We start from the raw sequence: 23,137 nt of genomic DNA on the forward strand, positions 1-23,137 counted from the left end.
TACATCCCGGCTGTAGGCCAAGTGGGGAGAAGGAAACCCTCCTCTCATGGTTCCGCAGAGGCCCCACTGATGGCTTCCTCACGCATCGCCCCGGCCATCCCTGTCTGGTTTGGTCCGCTGGCAGAGGCTTTGAGCAGGGCACCTTGCCCGCAATGCCCACCAGTGCAGAGGCTCCTTTAGGAAGGAGGAGGAAAGCATGCACATGCAGAGTTGATAGTGTGAGGCAACTCCAGGTTTGACATGACTCTGGCTGACTTAAGCAAACATGGAAGATTCTATTACAGGGATTGGGAAGTAGGCTTATGCCTCCTGGAAGTAGGAAGTATCAGACTTCAGGAAATCTATTAGCATTCCAGAGAGTCTCTGTTGTCTGTCTCCCGCCAGGGCTGGCCATCTTTAGATGGCCATCTCCTCGGCTACCCCACTTATCTCATGTGACAGGGGGAAGGCAGACCCCCCACAGGGCCCATGTTGCTCTTCTCTGTTTCCTCCACAAAGACTGACTTGACCCCTGGGGTGGGATGGGGGTCATACTCCCAAATCGCCACGGGAGAGCATCTGATTGGTCTGTTTTGACCACATGACTATCCTCCGTGCTTTGGGCTATGGTGGGTGGGGATGGGTGTATGCAAGACTGGCCGGACTACCCCCTTGACCTGTGGATGGAGGGGAGGTAATTTCCAAAGAGGGACCCTCAGGGGTTGGAAATCCACCCCCTCAACACACACACACACAAGTGTCTTACACTCTGCTCACGAAGACCAGTCTTGTAGGGCTCAGTGATGTGGGGATGGACCACCTTTCTCCTTTATTCGGGATGGCATCCTCGACTTCGGCGGACATTCACAAGGCTGCAAACCCTGGCTTATCAGGCTCTCTGCCGTGACCAGCAGCACTCCACACTCCAGCCCCATTCCTCGCTGTCTTGCTCATTCTGTCCCTCTTTTGCACCCCTCTTGGGGTCTGCTGGCTTTCTTACCAAGGGCGAAGGTGATGCCAAGGAGGTGCATGTGTCCCCACGGGATCCCTGAAGTCAGCTCCTTGGCCCGAACTTGCATTCCTAAGACTCGGAACGTTCATCAGAATAAAGGCTTTTCCTGTCTCCTCCCTGATTAGCGTTCAGTCTGTCTCCCTCTGGGGGCTTGTCTGGTCTATGTGCAGTGTGCATGGCTCTCTCTTCCCCTCTTCCTCCTCCCTCATTTGAGTGGAGCTGATCTGAAATAAGGGTCCTGCCCCCCACCCACCCTTCCCGCCCACATTTCTGTGCGCCATTCCCTTCCCGTCTCAAACAGCGCAGTGCAGGGCGCCCAAGGTGGACCAGGTTGATATTAATCTAGTAATTATTGATTCAGGAGGGACTTGGAGGACATATTTACATAAAAGCCATGATGTGACTGGAACTTCTGCTGTGGAAATTGGGTACTTTAAGGCCTGTGGCCTGGAGGAAAGATGGGGCCAAGGGACCATGGGGAACAATGAGGGGAGGGCCGTTGCCATAGCATCTCCAGGGAGGGGCCGAGAGAGGCAAAGCCCCAGCTAAGGTCTGAAAAGATGGTATTTGCCTCTGTGTCGAGTATCACCCTGTGAGATGTTGTTATCAGTCAGTATCCCCCCAGGAAACAGATGGCACACTTAGGTCGGGATATGGGAGGGCAGCTTAATAAAGGAACTATCTATGAAGGTCTGGGAAGGGGTTGGGAGCCTTATGGGACTGCTCATCGGGCTCTACCCTGCAGCTGGTTATCAGGAAATAGCCCTAGCCCCAGGCCAAGGGAGGAAGGGTGAGCCAGGTAATTGTTGAAACCAGGGGGCTTAACCCTGACATTCTGGGGGGAAGGGGTGCAGCCACTCACCCTGCTCCCTTCTCCCTCCTTCCTCCCATCTCTTCCAGTGCCTCCATTGACCAAACAGAGGGAAGGAGTCCCCTGTCGCAGTCCAGGCACAGTGGGGAGGAGGGGACGGAGTAGAGGGACAAATAGAAAGCATCTAGCACAAGTGTCAAAGGGCAAGAGGAAATTCTGTAGCAGTGCCCAGCCCTGTGCAGCAGGAAAGACTCCGTTCAGCTCTCAGGAATGATGCCATGCCAGTGGCCATGTGAAAATCACTCGAGGGGGTATGCCTGGACCAAACCTCCCACCCGGTGGGTTTCCTCAAAGAGGGATGGCCAGCTCTCCTGGGGAGGAACAGAGAGTCCCACGTTTGCCACTGAGGCTCAGGGGACCAAGGAGGTGCTCTAGGGACCTCTGCCCCGTGGGCTGTGCGGGATGGGCCAGGGTAAAGGAGAAGGGGGCTCTGCTGAGTGCAGAGTCCACAGAGTCACCAGTGGATTTCCTACAAAACTCGAAGCAATACAATGTCAGGTGTTAGCCCATCTCACACGTGTGTGCCGGAACAGGCAGGAAGAAAATCACCCTGCTCTCATTTTCTAGACCTAGCGTAAAGCAACGTCAATAGGAAGGGAAGAAATAGGAGGGGTTGGGAGCAAAGGGTCTTAGAGTGGGAAGGACCCCCAGGGATCTCTAGTCCCTGCAGAAGTTGGTCGGAATCCCCTTTGGGATCACTCACCTGCTGGACCCAGGACCCCACCCCCACTGCAGGTGATTCTGATTTGCTCCCACCTCCAGCCAGAAATCTCTGGACTGCTGCAACCTTGTATTTCCCAGGTAAGGATGTGACTCCAAAGAGGGGTCACAGGTGAGGGATGTGCTGTCACCTAGGTTTGGTGATGGGGAAGGAGAAAGGTGGGAGCTGATTCAGAGATTCTGAGTCAGACTCCAGAGGAACTGCTGTGCTCCCCCATATTAGACATTTTAGGGACCTAAACTAGATTTAAACGGTCTTTAAATTTTTTATGGAATGGGTAATATTAAACATATTTAATAATCAAAAGCGAAAATAACATAAACAGGTGTATGTTGAGAAGCCTCTATCATGATTTTTCTGCTTATAGTTAACCAGTTTTACAATTAGTTTGGATTTATTTATGTTAATGCTAATACAAGCATATATAAATATATAGTCTCATTTCTACCTTCTTTTTTTTTGCATGCAAAGTTGCATACTATTACACTGTTCTGGTTTGTGGGTTTTGTTTTGTTTTGTTTTCTTCACTTAATATACCTGGAGATTTTTCCCAACCAAAATCTAGAGAAAAATCACCATTCTTTTCTAGAGCTGCATAATATTCCATCACAAATATATGCTGTATCTTATTTAAGTGGTGTCCAGTGGCTAGATAGTTGGTCGTGTCCCCATCTTCTGTTCTTTCGAAGAATGCCCCATGGGATCATCTTGTACATGAATCACTTCGCATATGTACAGGTGCCTCTTTAGTCTATTTCTGCCTCTCCATGATCTCTGGTGAAGGAGCAGGTTTTACATTTCAATTTATAATCTGTCGCAGATGGGTACTTATATAAAATTCAATAAAAGTGAATTACTGGAGAAGTGAATTGACAAAAAAAATAATAAAACTAGGAAAGATACAAGCCCCCAAATTTTATTAGATCCAACGGACATAAAAATCACTGTGTCGCATTACCATAAAGTTTTTTCACCACTCCCTCTCAAGTTTCTGCGTTTATCTTACTCCAAAGTCATTGCAGGTTGTGGGTGGTCACTGCTCCATGGACCACACTTTGAGTTGCACGGGTTAAGACTCCCAGAAATCAGGTCGAAGAGTTCACACCTCTGCCGTTTGGCCAGACTTCTGTCCCTGGTAGTTGTACTGTTCTGCACCATGGTTTCTACGAGCACCCCCTTTCCCACAGCCTCGCCGAAAGTGCCGTCTCACTTGGATTTTTTCTAAAGTGATAGGTGAACAGTGCTTACCTCTGCTAAGTCTTAATTTGCTTTGCTCTCATTTTTTTAAAGATTTTATCCATTCATTTGAGAGAGAAAGAAGGACAAAGAGGGCACAAGCAAGGGGAGAGGCAGAGGGAGAAACAGACTCCCCGCTGAGCAGGGAGCCCAGCATGGGGCTCGATCCCAGGACCCTGGGATCATGACCTGAGCGGAAGGCAGATGCTTAACCATCTGAGCCACCCAGACACCCCTGCATCGCTCTTATTATGAGTGAAAATAGGGTCATGCATATTTTTAAGCCCTGTTTGTATTTATATTCTTGGCCCATTTTTCTAAATGATTGTTGATCTTTTCCCTCTGGATCCCCAGGAATTATTTATGTATTAGGAATATTAGCCCTTTGTTTGTATTGCAAATAGTTTTTCCTGTTTGTCACTTGCCTTTTTGATTTTGCTTGTTGTTCACTTTTGGGGGAAGGGGGCCATGCAGAAGTTTGGGGTTTTATGTAGTTAAATTTGTCGATCTTTTCTTTAACAGCTTTTGGATTTTGAGTCATGGTTCTCTATTCCAAAGTTATAAAGAATTCTGCCCACATTTTCTTCTAGTATTTTTATGATTTTATTCTTAACGACTAAATCTTGTATCCAGTTGGAATCTTTCCTAGTACAAGGTGTGGATTATGGATCCCAATTTATCTTTTTATGAATGGTTACCCTCTTGTCCCAGCTCCACTTATTAAAACCCCTAGATACCACCTTTATCATGAAAACTAATTTTAAGCCGTTGGGGATCATAATAGAAAAAGCTCAGTAATTTGTCAGTTTTATCCAGAATACCATTACAAGGGAAATTAGCTCTCAAGATATGATCTATTAACTTTGTGTTACAAGGGCGAGGTAAACTGTAAGTCACATAAGTAAAATATAAATTTATTTACACCGACAAACAAACAGAGCCTGGGGGGACGGCTCACAACCTTGGAGAAAGCGGGAAGACGTGGGTGCTGCTGAGGAAGCGCGTGGTGAGATTCAGTGTATTTGCCTTGCAGATCTTCCCCACCTGCTTCCGGGAGCTAGGACTGCGGAGGGGCCCACCATGGTGTTCCCGGGACCCCTGGCTATTACCCTGTTGCCGCCTAGCCTCACACTGCTGGTGTTCCACCTGTCCAGCTCCCAGGATGTTGCCCCTGAGCCCAGCAGTGAGCCGCAGCTCTGCAGCCTGAGGGAACACCCCACTGTGGCCTTTGCAGGTGAGAACCCCTTCCCACTAGTTCCTGTTTCGAGATGCCTGGTTCTAGAAGGACTTAGGTCTGGACTCGGCAGGGTCTCCAGCTCTCAGAAGTCCCAGATGTCCCCCCTTGAGGATAGATATAAGAAGGATGGGCAGCCATGGGCTGGAGGGCTCTGCTTTGAGTATCCAGACTATTTACTGAAGCTTTCATCCATGTTCACCAGGAGGAGGAGGGCCCTGGTTGGAGTGGGCAAGGGTTCTTTGGCCATCTCAGTTCTAGCTCTTCTGGAAGCATGAGCTCTGTTTCGTAGTTCCCCTGGGAGGCAGAATGAAGATAACTCACTGCTTAGGAAGTGCTGGAGCTCTCCGGAAGCTTCCTGCTGCTCTAAGACAGTTGCAGGGACTCCTGTCTTCGGGGCCCTGGGAACCCACAGGGACAGGGGGCTTGATGACTAATAACTCCCTTTGTCTGTCAAGGGAGGGCATAAGATGTCCTATTAAAGTGTTTCACAGACTGGGATTTGTGAATCGCTGGACATTTTCTGAGGAGTCTATAAATTCTCAGTAAAAGTTTCTAAAATGAATATACATGTATTCAATGATAATCTAAATCCCAAACAAAACACAAATACCAGAACATCTCGGATGTCCTCCCATAACCTGGTGGCCAGTGTGGGGCTCCCCGGTGGGGCCACGATCACATCGACCCTTCCAGAACCATCACCTGCATGGCAGCTCATGCTGGAATCTGCGGATGTAGCTTGAAGGGGTCCCCAGGTTCATAAGTCTAATAAACAAACACCCGCCCTATTTCCACATCACAATGACCCTAACAGGGAGGCAGGGCAAAGATGGTCGATCTCCTTTAATAACTTGGAACACTGAAAAAAATAAAATAAAAATAAAAATAAAATTAAGATGTTAAAAAAAGAAACCATTTCAATCTTTTCCAACTTAAAAAACAACAACAACAACAAATGGGAGGGCTGAGGTATAGTGCTTTGGAGAGCTTTGTCTGAGGCAGGACTTAAGGGCGGGCATCCAAGGGCTCTTCCAGCTCCCTTCACGGCCCCTCGGCAGGAGGATGAGAAGCCGTCCTCTGGGATTCCACACAGCTAGTCAAGGGGGCCAAGATGGAAACTGGAGCGGAAAAATAAATGCAAGAGTCTGAGGCTGGCATGGGATTTGGAGGGTGGGACAGGTGGGGGGGGGTGGCAAAGTCGGGGAGGCTGGGGTGGTTTAGAAGTGCGGGATTCCCAGCTGTGGGCTGGCTCCCGTCTGGGGGAGGAGAATCTGCAGCTGTCTCCTCCGTGCTGTCTTGTTTGAGCTGGGATCCAAGGCTTTGAAGGCTTAAGTGGATTAAAGTAAATTAGCAGTGTCTTTAAGCCTACAAAACACGCGTACACTCTCAGACTTCTGATGGCTCCGAGTTCTGGTACCCGTCACGGAAGGGAAGGACCAAGTAGGGGACAGAGAAGGTGGGATTCTGAGGGCTGTCCTCTTGTTGGATGCCCTGTGACAGCTCCTGATGGACCATTTCCTCTCAGGGGGCCTTGCTGGGGGAAATAGTTGGCCTGACTAATTCTGGCAGCAGGGACAGTGGAAGGAGAGCATGGGAATTCCTGCCCACCCCCCCCCAACCCCCACCAGGCTGGTCTATACCTGTACTGGAGCCAACTGGGGAGGGAGTGGTAGAAGATGTGTTCCTCGAGTGCCTGGCTTCCTTGTCACCCTTTTTTTTTTCCTTGACACCATTTTTAATCTGCAGGTGTATATCACTTGAATGAAACTAACTTTCCGCCTACCCTCTTTCTGAATGGAGAAATGAGGCTCCAGCTGACGTAGAGTAACTAAGAAATCCCCTTCCCCCCAGCAAGCAGAGATGGTCCATCATCTAGACTGACAGCCCAGGAGAGAAGCATCATGTCTGCTTCTCCCCGCCCACCCCCACCCCCCCACCCCGCTTCCCCCAGCCTTCCTGGCCTGCCCTCCACCCACTCAGTTCTCTACTCTGACGACTTTGTTTTCCATTCACCAAATTTTTTATTGAGCCTTACTTGACACCAGGGGCAGAGCTCTGGGTGCTGTGGGACATCAGGGGAGTGAGAGTCCCCTTTGGGTACTCGAATACCTCTTGTTCCTTACAGGTCACTCCCTTTGGTTCCCTAGAGCTATTGGTCCTGGACCAGGACTGGATCTTTCATCTCCTCACATCTTTTAGTACCGCTGAGCACACACAAGGGACTCAACTCATGTTGGGTGACTGACTGTTCTGGGTGATGCCATGTTCCAGAGAAGTTGCCACACGACCAAGCCCAGTGCCAACCCCCAGCTCCCAGGATCCCCTCAGATGTTACATTTTATTTCTGACTGATCAGTAGGCTTCCAGCCCTGTAGCTGTGAGTTCCCTTCTCCCCGACACCTGGCTGATCTGTGAGTAACCCCTAAATGCCCTAGAGGAACTGCCAGTTGCAGAACCTGACAGGCATTTTTCCATTTCGTAAGGTTAAATTTTCTCCTACGGGTTTCTTTTAAGGGGGGCCCACCTGTGTTTGTCTTTGGCCTGCACATCCTTCCTTCTGCCAGAGCATGGAATTTCTAGGAGGCAGGGAGAAGCCAGTATGGAGTTAACACTGACAGTGGTTAATCCACAAAGTGGGTAATTGAATTGACTATAATTAAAATCACAGGCGCGTCATGGAGAATGTCATTTTTCTCTTAAAGTCACCGTCCAAAGCCTTCTCTGCACACGGAGCTCAGAACGTGCTTGGTGTTTTAAAGACAGCCTTCCCTCTGGTCCTGTTTGCCTGTTTAATAAGAGGAAGCTGGCTCCCTTCCCGAGACAGCTCCCCCAGGATCATCGTGCTGCACCCGCTGCATATCTCTCCCCTCGCCTCTTTCCCCTTGCCCTTGTCAGGGGGTCCCTCTGGGGCTGGGGGAGAGGGACAGAAACTGGAAGGGGCTGCCACACTCCACTCCTATCGCTGCCCCTTCCTCCCGTTGCCAGCCACCCCCCTCCTGCTCTGTATTGTCTTCCCCTCCCCGCCCCCCACCCCAGGAAAGGACCTGAGTGGAGACCAGGCTGAGAAGTCCCCAGACAGAGTTCTTCTGGCTTGCTGCACACCAATCACACTACCTCCTCCCCTGTTCAGCTGCCCACACCTGGAAGATCCCCATCGGAGGGGGAGAGGAGAACTGAATGAAGTGTGACCCAGTTGCTACTGTTGGGGAGCATGCAGTCTGATGGGGACAGGCAAGCCCCTCGTATTCCACCCCTGCACACACAGAAAACAGACTTGAGCACATTTAGAGCAACAAAAACATACAGTGTGAGTAAACCAGACAAGGTAGAGAGAATATGGAACAAAATAAACTCAGGGTGGGGAGATTACAATCCAGGAAGTCTTCCTGGAAGAGGAGGACCCTTGGCTTAGTCTCTAATGTAGTATACTATCTGCCAGGATTTTTGAGAGTGGCCCTGAGTTCTACTCAAAACCCAGCCCACCGGACTCCCAATCTACTCCTTACACCGGTATTGCTCAGATGGCGTTTCAAATTCATGACGATCCTGGCTAACCTGCAGTCACCTGCTGAGGGCTGAGGCAGACCCAAGGGGTTTGCTACATTTTGCTGCAGAGTTTCTTCCTCTTTTTTTTTTTTTTTTTTTTAATCGTGCATATCACAGTTTTCTGAAAAACATCCAGCTCACAAAACCTCGAGTTCTCCAGGGAGCGATTAAGTGTTTGCCTATCGTGCAGAAATGAAGGGCTGCTTTTACTCTGTAGTGGAGGATAATGAGCAATGATTTATTTCCCCTGGATTACACACACACACACACACACACACACACACACTCCTCTGGACCTTCTGTGAGCCAGTTGCTAATGCACTGCGGGGAGACAGCACAGGGTCTCACATTTCCCCCCTCATCTTCATCCCCACTGACATAAAAGTTCTCTGCCCCATGGCTTGCTCATTGTTGGCCAGGTCCCTCCCCCCACCCCATGAGGCCAGGGCTGAGGGAAGCTGTTAAGGGACTGTGGACCTGGATAGGAGAAGGGGCTCTCCAGTGGGAGGGTAATATGGAAGAGCTAGGCACTGTGCCCCAGGCACTGTGCCCCTCCTCAGACGACTGCCCATCCATCCATAGGGCTATGAAGTCTCTGCCCAACCCCCAATCCCCTGGTGGGCTTTGGCCTTCCTTGGAGACAGGACTCAAGACTGACCACACATGTCCCTGTTATTCCCACTTCCGTGGAGTCTTGTCCGAAAACTCGATTCTTCGTATACAGAAGGGAGTGAATTACTCATGCATTCACTAGACTCCTTTCAGGCGCTGGGCAGAGCCTACAGATCTAAGAAGCAAGATCCTCCCTACCTCCCAGAGAAAACAACGGGACTAGACCCCAACAAGATGGGGGTTTTGATGGCAGTAAAGTAGAGACCTTACTCTGGCTTGGAGGAGTCAGGGAAGGCTTCTCGGAGGAGGTGCAATAGCGTTGGGGGTGAATAGGACCGTTCCATTGAGGAAGCACAGAGGGGCAAAGAGAGATCTGCGCAGTGTTCTAGTTTAGTGTGGCTGGGGTGGTTGTTTGAGGGGGATGTAAAAGATGAAGCATCATTCTCTCGGTGGGTCACTAAATAGTTAATGTACCTGGCATTCAAACCGGGAAGGAAGACAGTGAGTGCAGAACCCAAAGGCCTTCCCAGGAATTGCAACTTTTCCTTAGGGCAACTGGGAGTAAAGGGTTAAAAAGGAGTCAACTGGCACGAGTGGAAGCCAGGCTAGAGAGGATGCTCTTGGCACCAGTCCAGGCAAGAGACCCTAGTAGCTTGGAATGGGAGTGGCGTACGGAGGGCAAGAGGGATGGATTTCTCAGAGGTGGAACAGTCGGGATTTGCGAGTGTTTTTAAGTGCTGGGGAGGGTCTAACGGGAGTCAAGGATAATTATAGTTTTCCCTTTGGATGGCTAGGGGTTAGGGGGAGCCCTTCTCCAAACTAGGGAACACAGCAGGAACAGTGACAACACCCCCACTCCCTGTCCCCCAGCTGGCTGCTCACAGAGGGGGCAGGTGGAACCGAGGTCTCGGTGGTGCCCCTGCTTCGTTGCTCCCTGACCTCATGCTGACTTTAGCTCTTCCATTCTGGGGGTGGATGCTGGTAGAGCAGTAACCAGAATGGTTGCCTCTCCCTCCACCAGATCTGAAGCCGTGGGTCTTTAACTTCACCTACCCTGGAGCCCGGGATTTCTCCCAGCTTGCCCTGGATCCCTCCAGGAACCAGCTCATCGTGGGAGCCAGGTAAGGGGGTGTAGGAGGGCTGGTGCCACCAGTGGCGGTGTGCTTAGACCTGGGTAGAGGGAATATTATTTGGGATGAGCCCACTATGGGCAGACTCTCTCTTGGGCCCAGGTTCCTTTTCTGTAACTGAATGTCTGTCTCCCACAAAAGGAAGCATTAGTTGAAGCAAGGTGTGGGGGGAGCAGAGGTGGGAGGTGACCTCTAGATCTCCAGATCTCAGCAAGCCATATTCCTTCATGGTTGGTAGTTACCAAGAGCAGAATACCTGCCGGCCACCTTCTACCCCCTGTCCCTACCCTGCTGCCAGGACCGCCCTGTCCACGTCCTCCCTGGGAGCTCCCTGCAGAAAAGGTGCCCAGGAGCCCCCTGCTGGCTGGCCGGCTGCCTGCACCTGGGATGCTGGACTTGGGCCGCGGGCGTCTCCTGTGAAGCCCTTCACTTCCCTCTGTGCTGCTCATCTTGCTGAACTGTTCCAGCTCCACGGAGGACTTGGGGACGCAGTATGGAGTAGAACAGAAGGACAGTTCTCACAAAAGCATGGACCATCGACTCTAGAAGGGAAGGGAGCTTAGAGACGTTCACTCCAGTGGGTCTCAAAGTGTGGTCCCTGGAGGGCAGGAGCAGCAGTCCCTGGGAACTCGTTAGAAATGTAAATTCTTGGGCTCCACCCAAACCTGCTGAATCCAAAGTTTGGGGCTGGGGGCTCAACAATGTGTTTTAGGCAGCCCTCCAGGTGAGTTTGATGACTCTCAGGTTTGAAAGCCACTAGTCTAATCCAACTGCCCTTGATTTAAACATGAAGAGGCAAGGGGCAGGAGAGGGGGAGGGGAGCTTCCCAAGATCACATGATAAGATGACAAGAGGGTACCACACATGCAGGAGAGCAGCCACAGCATGTAGTAAATGACACATGTCATAAGTCACCTCATCTTCACATTTGCCTCAGGCAGGGTGTTCTGTGATTATCCCCATTGTATGGACTGGCACGCTGAGGCTTGGAAGGGTTGGGCCACCCACCTGTGTTCATTCGGCTCTTTCTCACCCACTCTAGGGCTTTCCCACTCCGTGAGCCTGCCTGTGCCCTCAGAGACAGGGAAAGTCAGGCCTGGACTTGGTCCCTCGCAGCCCTCACAGCAAATCAAGTGGGTCCTCAGTTTCTTCTCCCCCTTTCTCTAGGTCACTTTCCTTCCTCCTTTTCTTCTGCTAGACATTTCCCCCATTCTTTCTGAGCCCCTGGGTCTCTGGCATTCAGGCTGGGATATTTTTCACTCATGGATACCCTGTCTTATTCCATAAGGGATTCAGGGGCCGGTCAGCCTGCAGAGATCTCTCTCTGTTCTCATCTCCCAGAAGAGCAGACTGCAAGCAATGCTGTGATGAATGATTTTTGATGGGATAATAATTAATAAAGTGATGCAATGCTTCCCCTAATTTTTTAAAGTTGTGAGCAGATGCTGGTGTTCCCTGAGAGCAGAGCCGGAGCCCATCTGTCCTTAGGCCAGGACGGAGGGGGCGGGGAAGCTCTGCAGAGCAGGGGCTAGGGAGGTCCAGCAGAGGTCTGGAGCCAAGGTCACGGGGAAGGCCTGCTCAGCCCCAGCACAGCGAAAAAGTTAAGTGGAGGCTGGGCCTGGAGCCACAGCTGGGGAAGAGAAGTCCCTAGGCTGAGGTCTCCTTCAGGTCCCCGGATTCCTACAGCAAGGCCTTCCCTTCTCCTGCTGGCCCACGCCACAGACTTCTCCTCAATTCTCTTCTCAGTACAGCTGAGGTACGCCAGAAAGTTCTAAAGCAATTATTCCCAAACACTTCAGTAACCAAAAGACGAACGGCCAAAAGAAGACATTAGAAGGAAATAAAGAAAATTCTTAGGGAAAACCAAGACTTTACATCTGCTTGATATTAATAAAGCTTCTTAGCACACATCACACCATTCCCTTGTCTCACAGCACTGTGAAATGAGAAAGGCAGGTGTTTGTTTCTCCATTTCCCAGATGCAGACACTGAGGCTCCCAGAGGGCGCCCAGCAGATAGCCGAGCCAGAATTCTCCCTGCCTCTGCCGAGGGGTCTGCTTAGTGAGCCTGCCGTCACTTTTGTGTGGCACGCTGACCAGTGGTCCTGCCGCCCTCCATGTCCATGATGAGTCATTGCTCCAAAGTCCATGCAAAGCGATGTCCCCGGTGCCCACCGCTCACTTCTTTTTTGCTCTGTGGAATGTTCTAGTATCTGGATACACCACAGTGTATTGACCCGTTCACCCACTGAAAGGCCTCTTGGTTGCTTCCAAGTGTGGGCAATTGTGAATCAAGGTGTGAAAAACATCCATGTGCAGGCTTTTGTGTGGACACGTTTCCTTATTTAAGGTTTTCAAGCAGCAGGCCAATGGGATGAAAACAGTGTTTGGGGTCAATGAGGCTGTGGTGTGGGTTGGGTGGTGTGGGACAGGAATCGGGAGGGGACGGACGTGGTGATCTGGGCAAGAGGAGACACGGTGGTCCAGGGAGGTGGCCGTGGGAAGGTCAGATCCAGAGTCCCTGCAGGAGGGACGGCAGGAGATGACGAGGCAGACGGGACTTGGAGGGGCCCAAGGCCCCACACTGGGAGAGAGGGCTGGCCTGTCTGAGGAGCGGAGTGCATCGGGCTGGAAGGAAGGAGATGGCTCATTAGCAGGAGGTCCATGAGGCTCCCAGTTTCACAGAAGTAGGCTCCCTGGCTGGGAAGATGGTGGTGGGGCTGCTCCCTGAGCCTGCCAGCACCACCAGGGGGCAGGAAGTCTGGGTTTTAATCCCAGCTCCTTTGCTTGATCCAACAACCTGTTTCCTTGTCTGTAAATCAAGTTTTCTCTCTCTACTCCCGGGGTTGCTGGAAAGTCAAAAGAGCCAGTGGGGGTGAAGCTATCCCTGGGGTTGGCCTACCATAGGCCCTCCGCACTCTGCACCCAGCCCCGCATGAAACAGGAGCCCAGAAGCTGCTTCCTGGGGACCTATCAGCAGAGCCAGCTTGACTTACGATTTCTGTCTCTGTTTTCACAGGAACTACCTCTTCAGACTCAGCCTTGCCAATGTTTCTCTCCTTCAGGTACATTTGCCTCCTTTTTCTTCCCTTCCCTTCCCTTCCCTTCCCTGTGATTTCCCTGGGGTTTGGGAGCTGGGGCTGGGGTAGCAGAGGGAGCAAGATTCAAAATTCAGCCCTTGGGGGCAAAAACAGGAGCCCCATGGGCATGGACTCAGACTGGCTTCCAGGTAACTGGGGGAAGGTAGCTGCAGGTGGGGACATGGCCACATAAACACGGAGACACCCCGGGGCTCCTGCATCATGGAGAGGGGCTGCTGCCGCCGGAGAGAAGGAGCACGTGGGTGGGGATGACCAGCTGGCCCTGTTTGCCTGGGAACAAGGGGTCCCAGGATGCAGGAATTATGGTGCGAAATCTGGGACATTATTGGGCAAACTGGAATGGTTGGTCCTTCGTAGTCCTACAGGAAGGTCTGAATTTTGGCCTCGAGAGAAAGGCTGTCCCTGGTTCCTTTCTTAGCTTGGCCTGAGTGATCCCATTCTAACACAGCGTTTTCACTGAGCTGTGATTGATTTATTATCTGCTGCCAAGAAGGACTCCCCAAGCATAATTCCCTAAGTGCTCTGGGAGGCATTTTAATGGGACTCCTTGATCCAGAACATTTATCCCAGATTGAGAAACAGATGCCAAACCACCTCTGCAGAGGCAGAACATTCTAGAAAAAAGTCCATCTCTTCCTCAGTGAAGGAAAAGACTCAGTTCTTGTGTCTGGGAGGCTTGAGTGTTTATTTCATCAGAACTGGGGTGGGGGCGGGCAGGGGCTCTAAGACAAGCAGACTCTGACCTCTAGAGCTCACAGTGTAGCCGAGACAAGATGATAAGTGCCGCCTCGGACCTTATTATGGAACGGTTATAGGAGGTGGTCAAGTGCTGGGCTGTTTGGTACAGGATTTCACAGCAAAGGGCATTTGGGGAAGGGGCACCTCCTTGGTGAGCTGTTGTGACATTCTGGTCTGGTTTCTTCCAGCTGTGCCTGGGTGTCTACCCACAAGGGCCACATTGCAACTGGTTGCCAGAGGGGCGGGGAAATAGAGCAGGAAAGGTGCAACCATCAGAAGGGAAGGGCCCAGAGGACCTAGGACAAATTGAAAGGAAAATGCCATTCGTGCATTTATGGGTCCATCTATCCTTCAGTCCTTACCTTAAGCAGCCAAGCCGCCCTCCATTCATCCACCAACCCATCCAATAAACATTTATTGAGTACCTACTGAAAGCCGAGTCTGGTCTCAGGCATGGTACTAGGCATTTGAGATCCAAAGGCTCAGTCACTGGCCTCAGGAATAAGCAGGTGAGATCACAAATGATTCCCTGTCCTGGATGGGGTATCTGTAGCATGGTCCTGGGTCTGGGCTTTGGCCTTCCAGTGGCCTGCCAGCTTGGTAAACAAGTGCCCGTCCAGAACTTAGTCACCAATTGACAGCCACAGAAAATGAAGCCAAGATGCTAAGCCCAGCAGGTCAGGGCCTGGGGAAAGTTGGTGCTGAGGTGGTTTGAAGTGGGTGGAAGGAAGTGGATCCTGGGGCCCTGCCCTGAGCTCAGGTAGTTGGCTTTTTGTTAGGTCCCCAAGGTCTGCAAATGAAGGTCTTCTAGGAGCAGTACTAGAGCAGTAAAGCAGTCAAAGAGAGGAGAAACGGATGCACAGAAATAAAAACAATGCAGTGGGAAGCATGCGAGGCGGGGTGAATGCTGGGTTCAACCACGGCCCAGAGGCATGAGGAACCCATCAGGCTCCGCATGGTCTGCAAAGCTTTCTCGGAAAGCTTCCCTTGGGCTGGAGCTTGAAGGATGGGGGTTTGCCAAGCAACTGAGGGGGGTACACAGAGGTGTGAGATAGCATGGGGTGCTGAGGGGCCCAGTGCTCGGGATCATGGGGTGTGCCTGGGAGAGGGGTGGCAAGTGAGGCCTGGGGAAAGAGAGGGGCCACACTGGAGGGTCTTCACTGCTGAGCTGAGGAGTCTATATGTTAAATTGGATGCAATGGGGCTCACCAAAGTGTTTTAAGCAGAGAAGTGGCATGACCAGTTTTGGTGTTTAGATCACTTGGCCTGGTGCAGGGAATGGATTAGTGGAAGAGCCAGTTAGGAGGCAACTGCCAGAACCCAAGTGTGTAGTGGGGAAAATGGAACTAAGGCAGTGGAATGGGGATGGAGAGAAGAGAAAGATCTTCAGGGGACAGAAACACAGGGTCACAACATCAAACGTACCCAGCACAGTCTTCCCCGTGAAGGTGACCCCTGGAGTTGGGGAAGTTAGCAGCCCCGGAGGGCTTAGCCAAAGGCTTAAGCCCCTGTGGTGCCATCTAGGTTTCTAGCTTCCAGAGCTGGGTAGCATAGATCAGGTTGGGAATGGAGCTAGCCTGGCTCGTTGCTAGTGGCTAGTGGCTAGTGGCTAGCCAGTGGCTAGAGGTTCACCCTTCACTGCCCACTAGAGTCATCAGGAGAGATTTAAAAAACACTGATGCCTGGGTGCCACCCTCAGAAATTCAGACTTGATTGGTTGAGGTACAGCTGGGCACTGGGATTTTTTTTTTTTAATTGCAGGTGATTCCAGTGTGCAGCCAAAATTAGTATCTTTTCTGTAGGAGCTACCCAGCTGTTTTGGCCTCCCCAGGTGTCCTTGACAGCAGATCCCAGGTCCCACACCTGATCAGATGTTAGGACTCTCTGGCTTGCTGATGAGGCCTGGCATTGGGTTCATCCTTTTCTGTGAGGACCTGGCCTCAGCCCTAGGAAGAGACCTTATGCTGGCCCCATAGGCACACTGGGGACTCACACTAGGGGCAGGGCTCAGCTTCAGCGGTGGCAAATCAGCCACAGGTGCACCAGGAATTGGTTTTACCACCTTACCAGGGAGTCTCTTTGGGGCCTGATCTCAGGAGTCCAGAGTGGATTCCCCATGACAGAACTCAGGAGAAGAATAAATACTTTTCTTTTTTTTTTTTTTTTTTTTAAAGATTTTTATTTGATCTCAGAGAGAGAGATCCAGAGCAGAGAGGCAGGCAGAGAGAGAGAGGAGGAAACAGGCTCCCTGCTGAGCAGAGAGCCCGACGCGGGACTCGATCCCAGGACCCTGAGATCATGACCCGAGCCGAAGGCAGCGGCTCAACCCACTGAGCCACCCAGGCGCCCCAAGAATAAATACTTTTCATGCCCACATCCACCCCCCATAGTGAGTACCTTCTAGCCACAAAGTGGAGAGAGGGAGAGAAGTTGGAGTGAGCTGCGTAGCATTCCCTGGAGAGGCTGGGGGGGGGGGGAGCCCCAGCCTCCAGTCCCCTCGTCTGTCATCTGGCCTGGTGAACAAGCCCTGACTTTTGACCACAGAAGCCTGACCTCAACAAGTGCCCTTCCATTGCCCTCTCTGGGGCTTTGGGTTCCTGCTTATAAGCTTTCAGTCTGAAGCATTTGCTATCCAAAGTGGAGCAGACCACTGCCCACAGTAGAGAGGAAGGGCCCAGCAACCCCCCTCCTGCCCGGCTTCCTCTACTCCCCATATGCCCCGGGAGTCCCCATGGCTCTACCTCTCCTTGCAGCCAAATGATCACCCCACTGGCCCCAAGGTAGGATTTAACCAAACTTAAAGCTCCATGCTTTATTGATAGTTTAAATAATTAAAGAAAATCTAATCACAAACAGTTTATGCAAACCAGCGTCCATTAAAAGGACTTCTAAGTACCCGACCCCTATTAAACAATTTATGTAAATGACTATTTCTTCAGGAAAATCGAAATGCTGAGCATGCTAAAGGGAGGGGAGATGCGTGAAGCAGCACAGAAGGCGTGTGTGCGCGTGCAGGCGTGTTTGTGTGTGTGTGTGTGTGCATGTGCGCGTGTGTGTGTGTGTGTGTGTGTGTACTCATGCTTGTGGACAGGAAGGGGAAGTCAAATCGCCTCATCTGTGGAGGTTATTTATTAGTGTAACTTAAAGTGGTTTGGGGAAAGAAAAGGTGACCAGTCGTCCACAGTGACAGGGGCTACAGTGTGATGAGCTAACTTGGATTTGTCAATTTTCTGCCCTTTGCTGGAGGGGTTCCAGGGGATGAGTTGACTGGCGGCCTAATTGCAATGGATTTATGACCTTGGGCTGCCAGATGTCTCGAAAGTGCAGAAACGCAGTCTGTTCTGCACATACGTGTCAGCACGCATATGGGGCTTTGTTCGGCCTTGGCAGTGAAGCTGATTTTGAGCTCTCTTCTAGTTATCGCTACATTCTCCAGCCTCGTCTGGCAGCGATCAAGTTCTTTGAAATCTAACCTCTGCTGAATAGTGGACTTAATGCTCAGAGGATATTTTAATGTTGAGCCATTGTCACTGGTGTCCAAGGGAGGTGCTGAGTCTCTGCAAAGAGTTCTCCAGTTCCTGACCAACTCGTCCATTCTCTCCCATAGCAAAAAACCATGTAGTTACCAGAGATTAACATACTGGAATTTCTGGGACACGGTCCTAGTTTAAAACTTTATGCATGGCACATTGCTTGATCATACATATCTATCTCCACGTCTTCACAAAAACCCATTAAAAGGACAGTGAAGAATTTTTAATTGTTTGGATCCACGATGACAGAGAGATGTCAATGGAGAAGAGATTAAACATATTTCAGGGAGATGGGACATGGATGGACAGTCATAACTGATTCAGCAGAGCAGAACAGTTTACAGAAGAAAATATGGCACAGAAGTAAGCTGCACCCCCTGCACCCGAAGGGTTCAGAAATTGGGTTGCTAGGTATTGTGGAATGTGAGGATGAGGTATAACGATAAGACGGGGAACTAGTTGAAATTGTCTAAACTGAGAGGTTAGAATCCAGGGTTCCTATCCCATCCCACATAGCAGTCCCATCATCCATTTTACCCCTCCCCCAACAAAGGGAGACTAAGACCCTTTCTCTAAAGAGCTAACTGGCGAGTCTCCAAAATTTAAGACTCCAAGAAGGCTAAAGACACTAATGGGGTATGCAGCTAAAACAGTGTTTCTCTCCTTTCTCTCTTTGTGCAATTATTTATTGAAGAAACTTGGTCATTTGCCCTATAGAGTTCTCCACAGTCTGGATTTTGCTGATTGCCATGCAAGTGGTACATTGTAACACGTTCCTCTATTCTCTGTATCATCTGTAAATTGATTGCTAGATCTAAAGACTTCATTCAGTTTAGATCATTGCAAGATTGCTTACTTTGTAGATATTATTGTGTGCTTTTTTTAGGACACACAGAGTATTCTGTTTTTATCAATGTTAGCAGCCATTGATGATTGTTTCCCAGATCCATTAATTCTGCAGATGTTACAGTGTATGAGCTGGATTCTACAAAGAAAAACTTTTCATCTCCTATTTGGTTACTCAACCATAGAGTCCTATAGGAAGCGCAGGATAAATTTTGATATTCTTTATTTACCACTTTTCAAAGAATATGCTAGTGTCTGTCAATGATCAGTCTGTCAATGATGATCAGTTAATTTTATTCTTTTCTTATTATTACAAACTCAAAATGGCTTTAAACATTATTGAAGTGTTTCAGTCCATTGGAGTTATCTTTCATGACTATCCCTTCTCTGCAAGTAGGTTGCCTCTTCATTTTAGTTCCTGGGTCTTCTGACATCATGACCCTGGTTGCCTTTGGTTGCATCCTTGCTGTTTGATGTGAGGAGATGTTCCAAACTTGCCTTGTTGTACATTTCCTAACCCCAGACCTGGAATCAGCCATTACTCTAAGAGGCCAGTTCCTTTCAGTGGGAAATAGCTAGTGGATTTATTTTTAAATATTAAAAAATAGCCCCAAATCACCAGACCTATCAGGAAAGCCTCTAAAGGGAAGGAGAAAGACCAAAACAAACAAACAAATAGAATTAAGAAAGCTGTAAGAAAACAGGGACAATAAGAAAAATATAAGAAAACATTTTTTAAAAGGAATTAGAAAAAATGAATTGAATCTTCTGAGATATAAAAATGTTTTGTAAAACAATAAATAAAAATATGGAAATTTAAAATGAGATTGGGGAAATAAAAGTTGAATCAAAGCAATAAAAGAGGAGGGTGAAGAAAAATCTCCCACAAATTAGAACAACAACAACAAAAATAAGTAATGAAGAACAGGAGAGAAATAACAGAAAATCAGAGGATCAACGGACAAAGGCCAACAGTTGACTGCATTAATGAACTACAAAAAAGGGAACCAAGGAAAAGGTGAGGAAGAAATTAAAGATGAAATTGCATAAGAATATCTGCCAATGTGGAGGACCAGTCTTCACATTGAAAGGGCTGAATGAGTCCCCAAAAGGGACATGCACTAAAGCACGTCAGTGTGAAATTTAGGATATTGTTATGAAAGAGAAGACCGAAAAACCTAGAGTCTAAAGAAAAAGAAAATGGTCACTACAAAAGTTGGGGAGTAAGAATTACATCAAACTTTGGGGTGCTTGGGTGGTTCAGTTGGTTAAGCATCTGACTCTTGATTTTGGCTCAAGTCATGATCTCAGGGTCGTGAGATCCACACCCACGTCTGACTCTGTGCTGAGCATGGAGCCTGCTCAAGATTGTCTCCCTCCCTCTCTGTCCCCATCTCCTCAAAAAAAAAAAAAAAAAAAAAGAATTACATCAGACTTCTCATAGCAACACTGGAATCTAAAAGACAATGGAAGAACAAATGTCTTTAAAATTTTGAGTGAAGATTATTTCCAACCTAGAACTCTGTATCATAGCTACCGATCAAGTATGAAAATAGATGAATCAGACACGCAAGAATTTAAAAAAATTAATCTGCCATGGGGAACCTGGCTGGCTCAGCCAGAAGAGCATGGGACTCTTGATCTTGGGCTTGTGAGTTTGAGCCCCATGTTGGGTGTGGAGATTACTTAAATAAATGAATAGATTAAAACTTTTAAAAAATTGATCTACTATGTTCCTTTTCTTAGGAAGATACTGGAAATGTATTTCACCAAAATAAGCAAGTAAATCAAAAAAATGGGAAAAATGGGATTTAGCAAAAAGGAAAGGAGAGAAGGTAAGTCCCGGGATAACAACCAAATAGGAGACCCCAGGAACAACCAGGGCACACTGGGGCAGGAGGCCGGAGGCTGGGGCAGGAGGCCGGAGGCTGGGGCAGGAGGGGAGGACAGGAATGAATGGATGATCAGAACCATTTGTATTTACATGATACAAGTGATATTGAGAGGGATTTGTAACATCTGTTGAACACTCGGGAAGAAATTAATGGTAAGTACATCGCAAAACAAGCAAATGAAGAAAACCAAGGCAATTATTCAGTTCAGGAAAATAAAAAGTTGGTCAAGAAGGAAACCTCATCAGAATAGACATGATTGCATTGACTCTCAGATGCACATTTTCACATTTTAATGAGTCTGAAATCAGGCCATGTCTTTCTGTGGCGTCTTACCATCCCCGACAGCCAGACTGTCGTCCTGATTGAGTTGTCCTCGCCTATGCAGGCGTGAACTTGGTCATTAGTCTGATAACAGCAACCCATTAACATTTCAGGCCACAAACCATTTTAGGATCATATGAGGAGGGAATATGAATCCTGATTTTTTGGAAAACTTTCTGTGGACACCTTCTCATAAGACCAAGAAAGTACCAGCATCCCAACTTCCAGAATGGGATCCATAGCTTGGAAGAAAATTCTGGAGACCAGAGTGGAATACCCTTTAAGAATTGCTGCATCCCTGAAGCCCCAGGCAATTCAAAAACATGATCCTCGAAAACAAGCAAACAAAACAAATGAGCACCGACCACTGTAAAGTGACTCAGAAGAGGCAAACTCTGAATTCAAAGAAGGTTTAAGAATACTTAATTAATCTTGTTTCTGTTTTTCTTTTTTGTACACACAAGATTGATAGATGATAACACTTGTAAATCTAAATAAGAGTACTTTCAATAAGTTTACATTAAAATTTTAAGTAATAAAGATTTGATTGGCGATATATTTCCTTTCTTGGTATTTCATATTGCAATCAACGGTGTTTTATATTCAGCGAAATCCAGGGCACTGGTTGGTAGTAGTGAACAATTTGTATATATTCATAATAATGCAAATACCAATGTTGATTTTAATTTAAAAACAAATAACTGTTTTAACATTTTAAATACTATTATATAATTACAATGAGAGGATGGGGAAAAGAGAAATGTATGTGTGCTTTGGGGTGGGGGAGAATGGGATGGGTGATTGGGAAAAATCTTTACCTCCATAACAGGAAGTCAGAAGAGAAAGTCTGAGACTGATACATATTTCTGAGAAATTGGATTAAAAAATTAAGTTAAAAGAAATTCTATTAAAACATACACATACACAGAAATAGCTAAAAGCATTGGAAGTAGTTGTCTTTAGGAAATAGGAGGAGTTGGAGGAGGAGTGGGTTGTCGGGGTTTTTTTTTTATTAATTTTTTCATATCATTTGACTTTTTCAACTCTGTACATCATTACTTGGACATAAATAAGTTTTAAAATAAAATAAAAATTTTCAAAATGACTCAAACAAGTCTGTTCTGTGCTGTTATCATTATAAATATACATATCCTTTTCGGGCCATATGTTCTAACTTTGGGCTTGAGAAATGTATTCACTGTGAGTGAGAAGCTGCAGGATATAACAGAGAGGGCTCAGCTCTAGTGCTAACTGTCCGGGTTTGTATCTTAGGTTTGTTGCTAACTGGCTTTGTGACCTTGGGCAAACTGCTCAACCGCTCTGAGCTTCATTATCCTCGCCTATAAAATGAGCAAAAGTCTACATGTTTCACTGGCAGTGAGGATCCAAGAGGGAGGTATTGTCAAGTCCGTGGCATAGTGCCTGTCTGGGTGTTCAGCCCGGGGTAACTTGAACTGCTTTTGATGGTGCACAACTGTCCTCCCTACCCACCCAGTGGAACTCCCACCCCCTTATGAGCAAGGCCCCTTTGCCCACCAGCTCCCAGCCCCTCCTTCCCACGCAGTTTCCCACTGTCTGGAGCTTCAGGCCCAAACCTCTGCAGTGTCTGTGGGCCATTGCTCTTGTCGGGTCCCTGGGGCCCCCTGAGTTGCTTATTTATGTCCCTCTTTCCTCTCACATCAGGCTCAGCCAGGGAGCTGATGGAGGTCTGAGGATGACAATGGTTCCATTGTCCCTGTCCAGATAAACCCTATGGCTCTGAGGTCAGATGCCAGGGGTCCTTTGCCCTCCAAGGTCTGGGAGCAGAGGTCAGCCTGTGCTCCAGGCCTGGCGTGGCAGAAGGAGCCCAGTCTGCTCATAGCGCTGACGGAGGCATGACCAACTTGTCTCCCCCCACTCCCCACCTCCTGATTCCAGGCTCTGCAGGAGTCAGCCCTCCCTCTGCCCCACAAAGCAGCCGCCTGGGGAGCTGTGGGTGGACAGCAGCCTGCTGCTTCCTCTCCCAGCCCCCTTCCCCTCCCACACCCTGGCCCTGGAGCTCTGCAGGCAAGAAGGAGCTTTGTGAGAAATTAAAAGCAGGTTGGCTTTGTTGTTTTTGTTGTTTCCTGTTTGGATAGAAGGACTGCTTGCTCCAGGCTCCCTCTCCCAGGGCAGATAGGCAGTTCAAGTTTATCCATGTGACCCAGAAATCTATAAGGAGCCCCACTCCAGGGCTGGTGGCATTGCCGGGACATGGAGGGTAGCGTTCCTCCTGCCCCTGCTCTTCAGAGGCTGGGAGGGATGTGAGAGAGTAGAGACAGAATGGGTGAAGAGGAAGGGGCGGGTTCCTAGGTGGAACCGCCCTCTCCTAATGCCAAGAA

At 48.9% G+C, this 23,137-nt stretch overlaps 1 protein-coding gene across 4 annotated transcripts in view; it reads left to right on the forward strand.

The window, feature by feature from the left end:
* Positions 1–23,137, forward strand: part of SEMA5B (semaphorin 5B) — a 113,841-nt gene that overhangs the window by 70,750 nt on the left and 19,954 nt on the right. For all 4 annotated transcript variants that reach the window (XM_004745445.2, XM_045088823.1, XM_004745446.3 and 1 more), the window contains exons 2-4: positions 4,853–5,053; positions 10,236–10,335; positions 13,363–13,408. In XM_004745445.2, the coding sequence (XP_004745502.2) occupies positions 4,900–5,053; positions 10,236–10,335; positions 13,363–13,408 (300 nt within the window). In that variant the 5' untranslated portion in view covers positions 4,853–4,899. The remainder of the gene's footprint in view (positions 1–4,852; positions 5,054–10,235; positions 10,336–13,362; positions 13,409–23,137) is intronic.

Source organism: Mustela putorius, unplaced genomic scaffold (assembly GCF_011764305.1).
Source record: "Mustela putorius furo isolate JIRA1106 unplaced genomic scaffold, ASM1176430v1.1 tig00003834_pilon_pilon_pilon, whole genome shotgun sequence".
In the NCBI taxonomy this organism is placed as follows: Eukaryota; Metazoa; Chordata; class Mammalia; order Carnivora; family Mustelidae; genus Mustela; species Mustela putorius.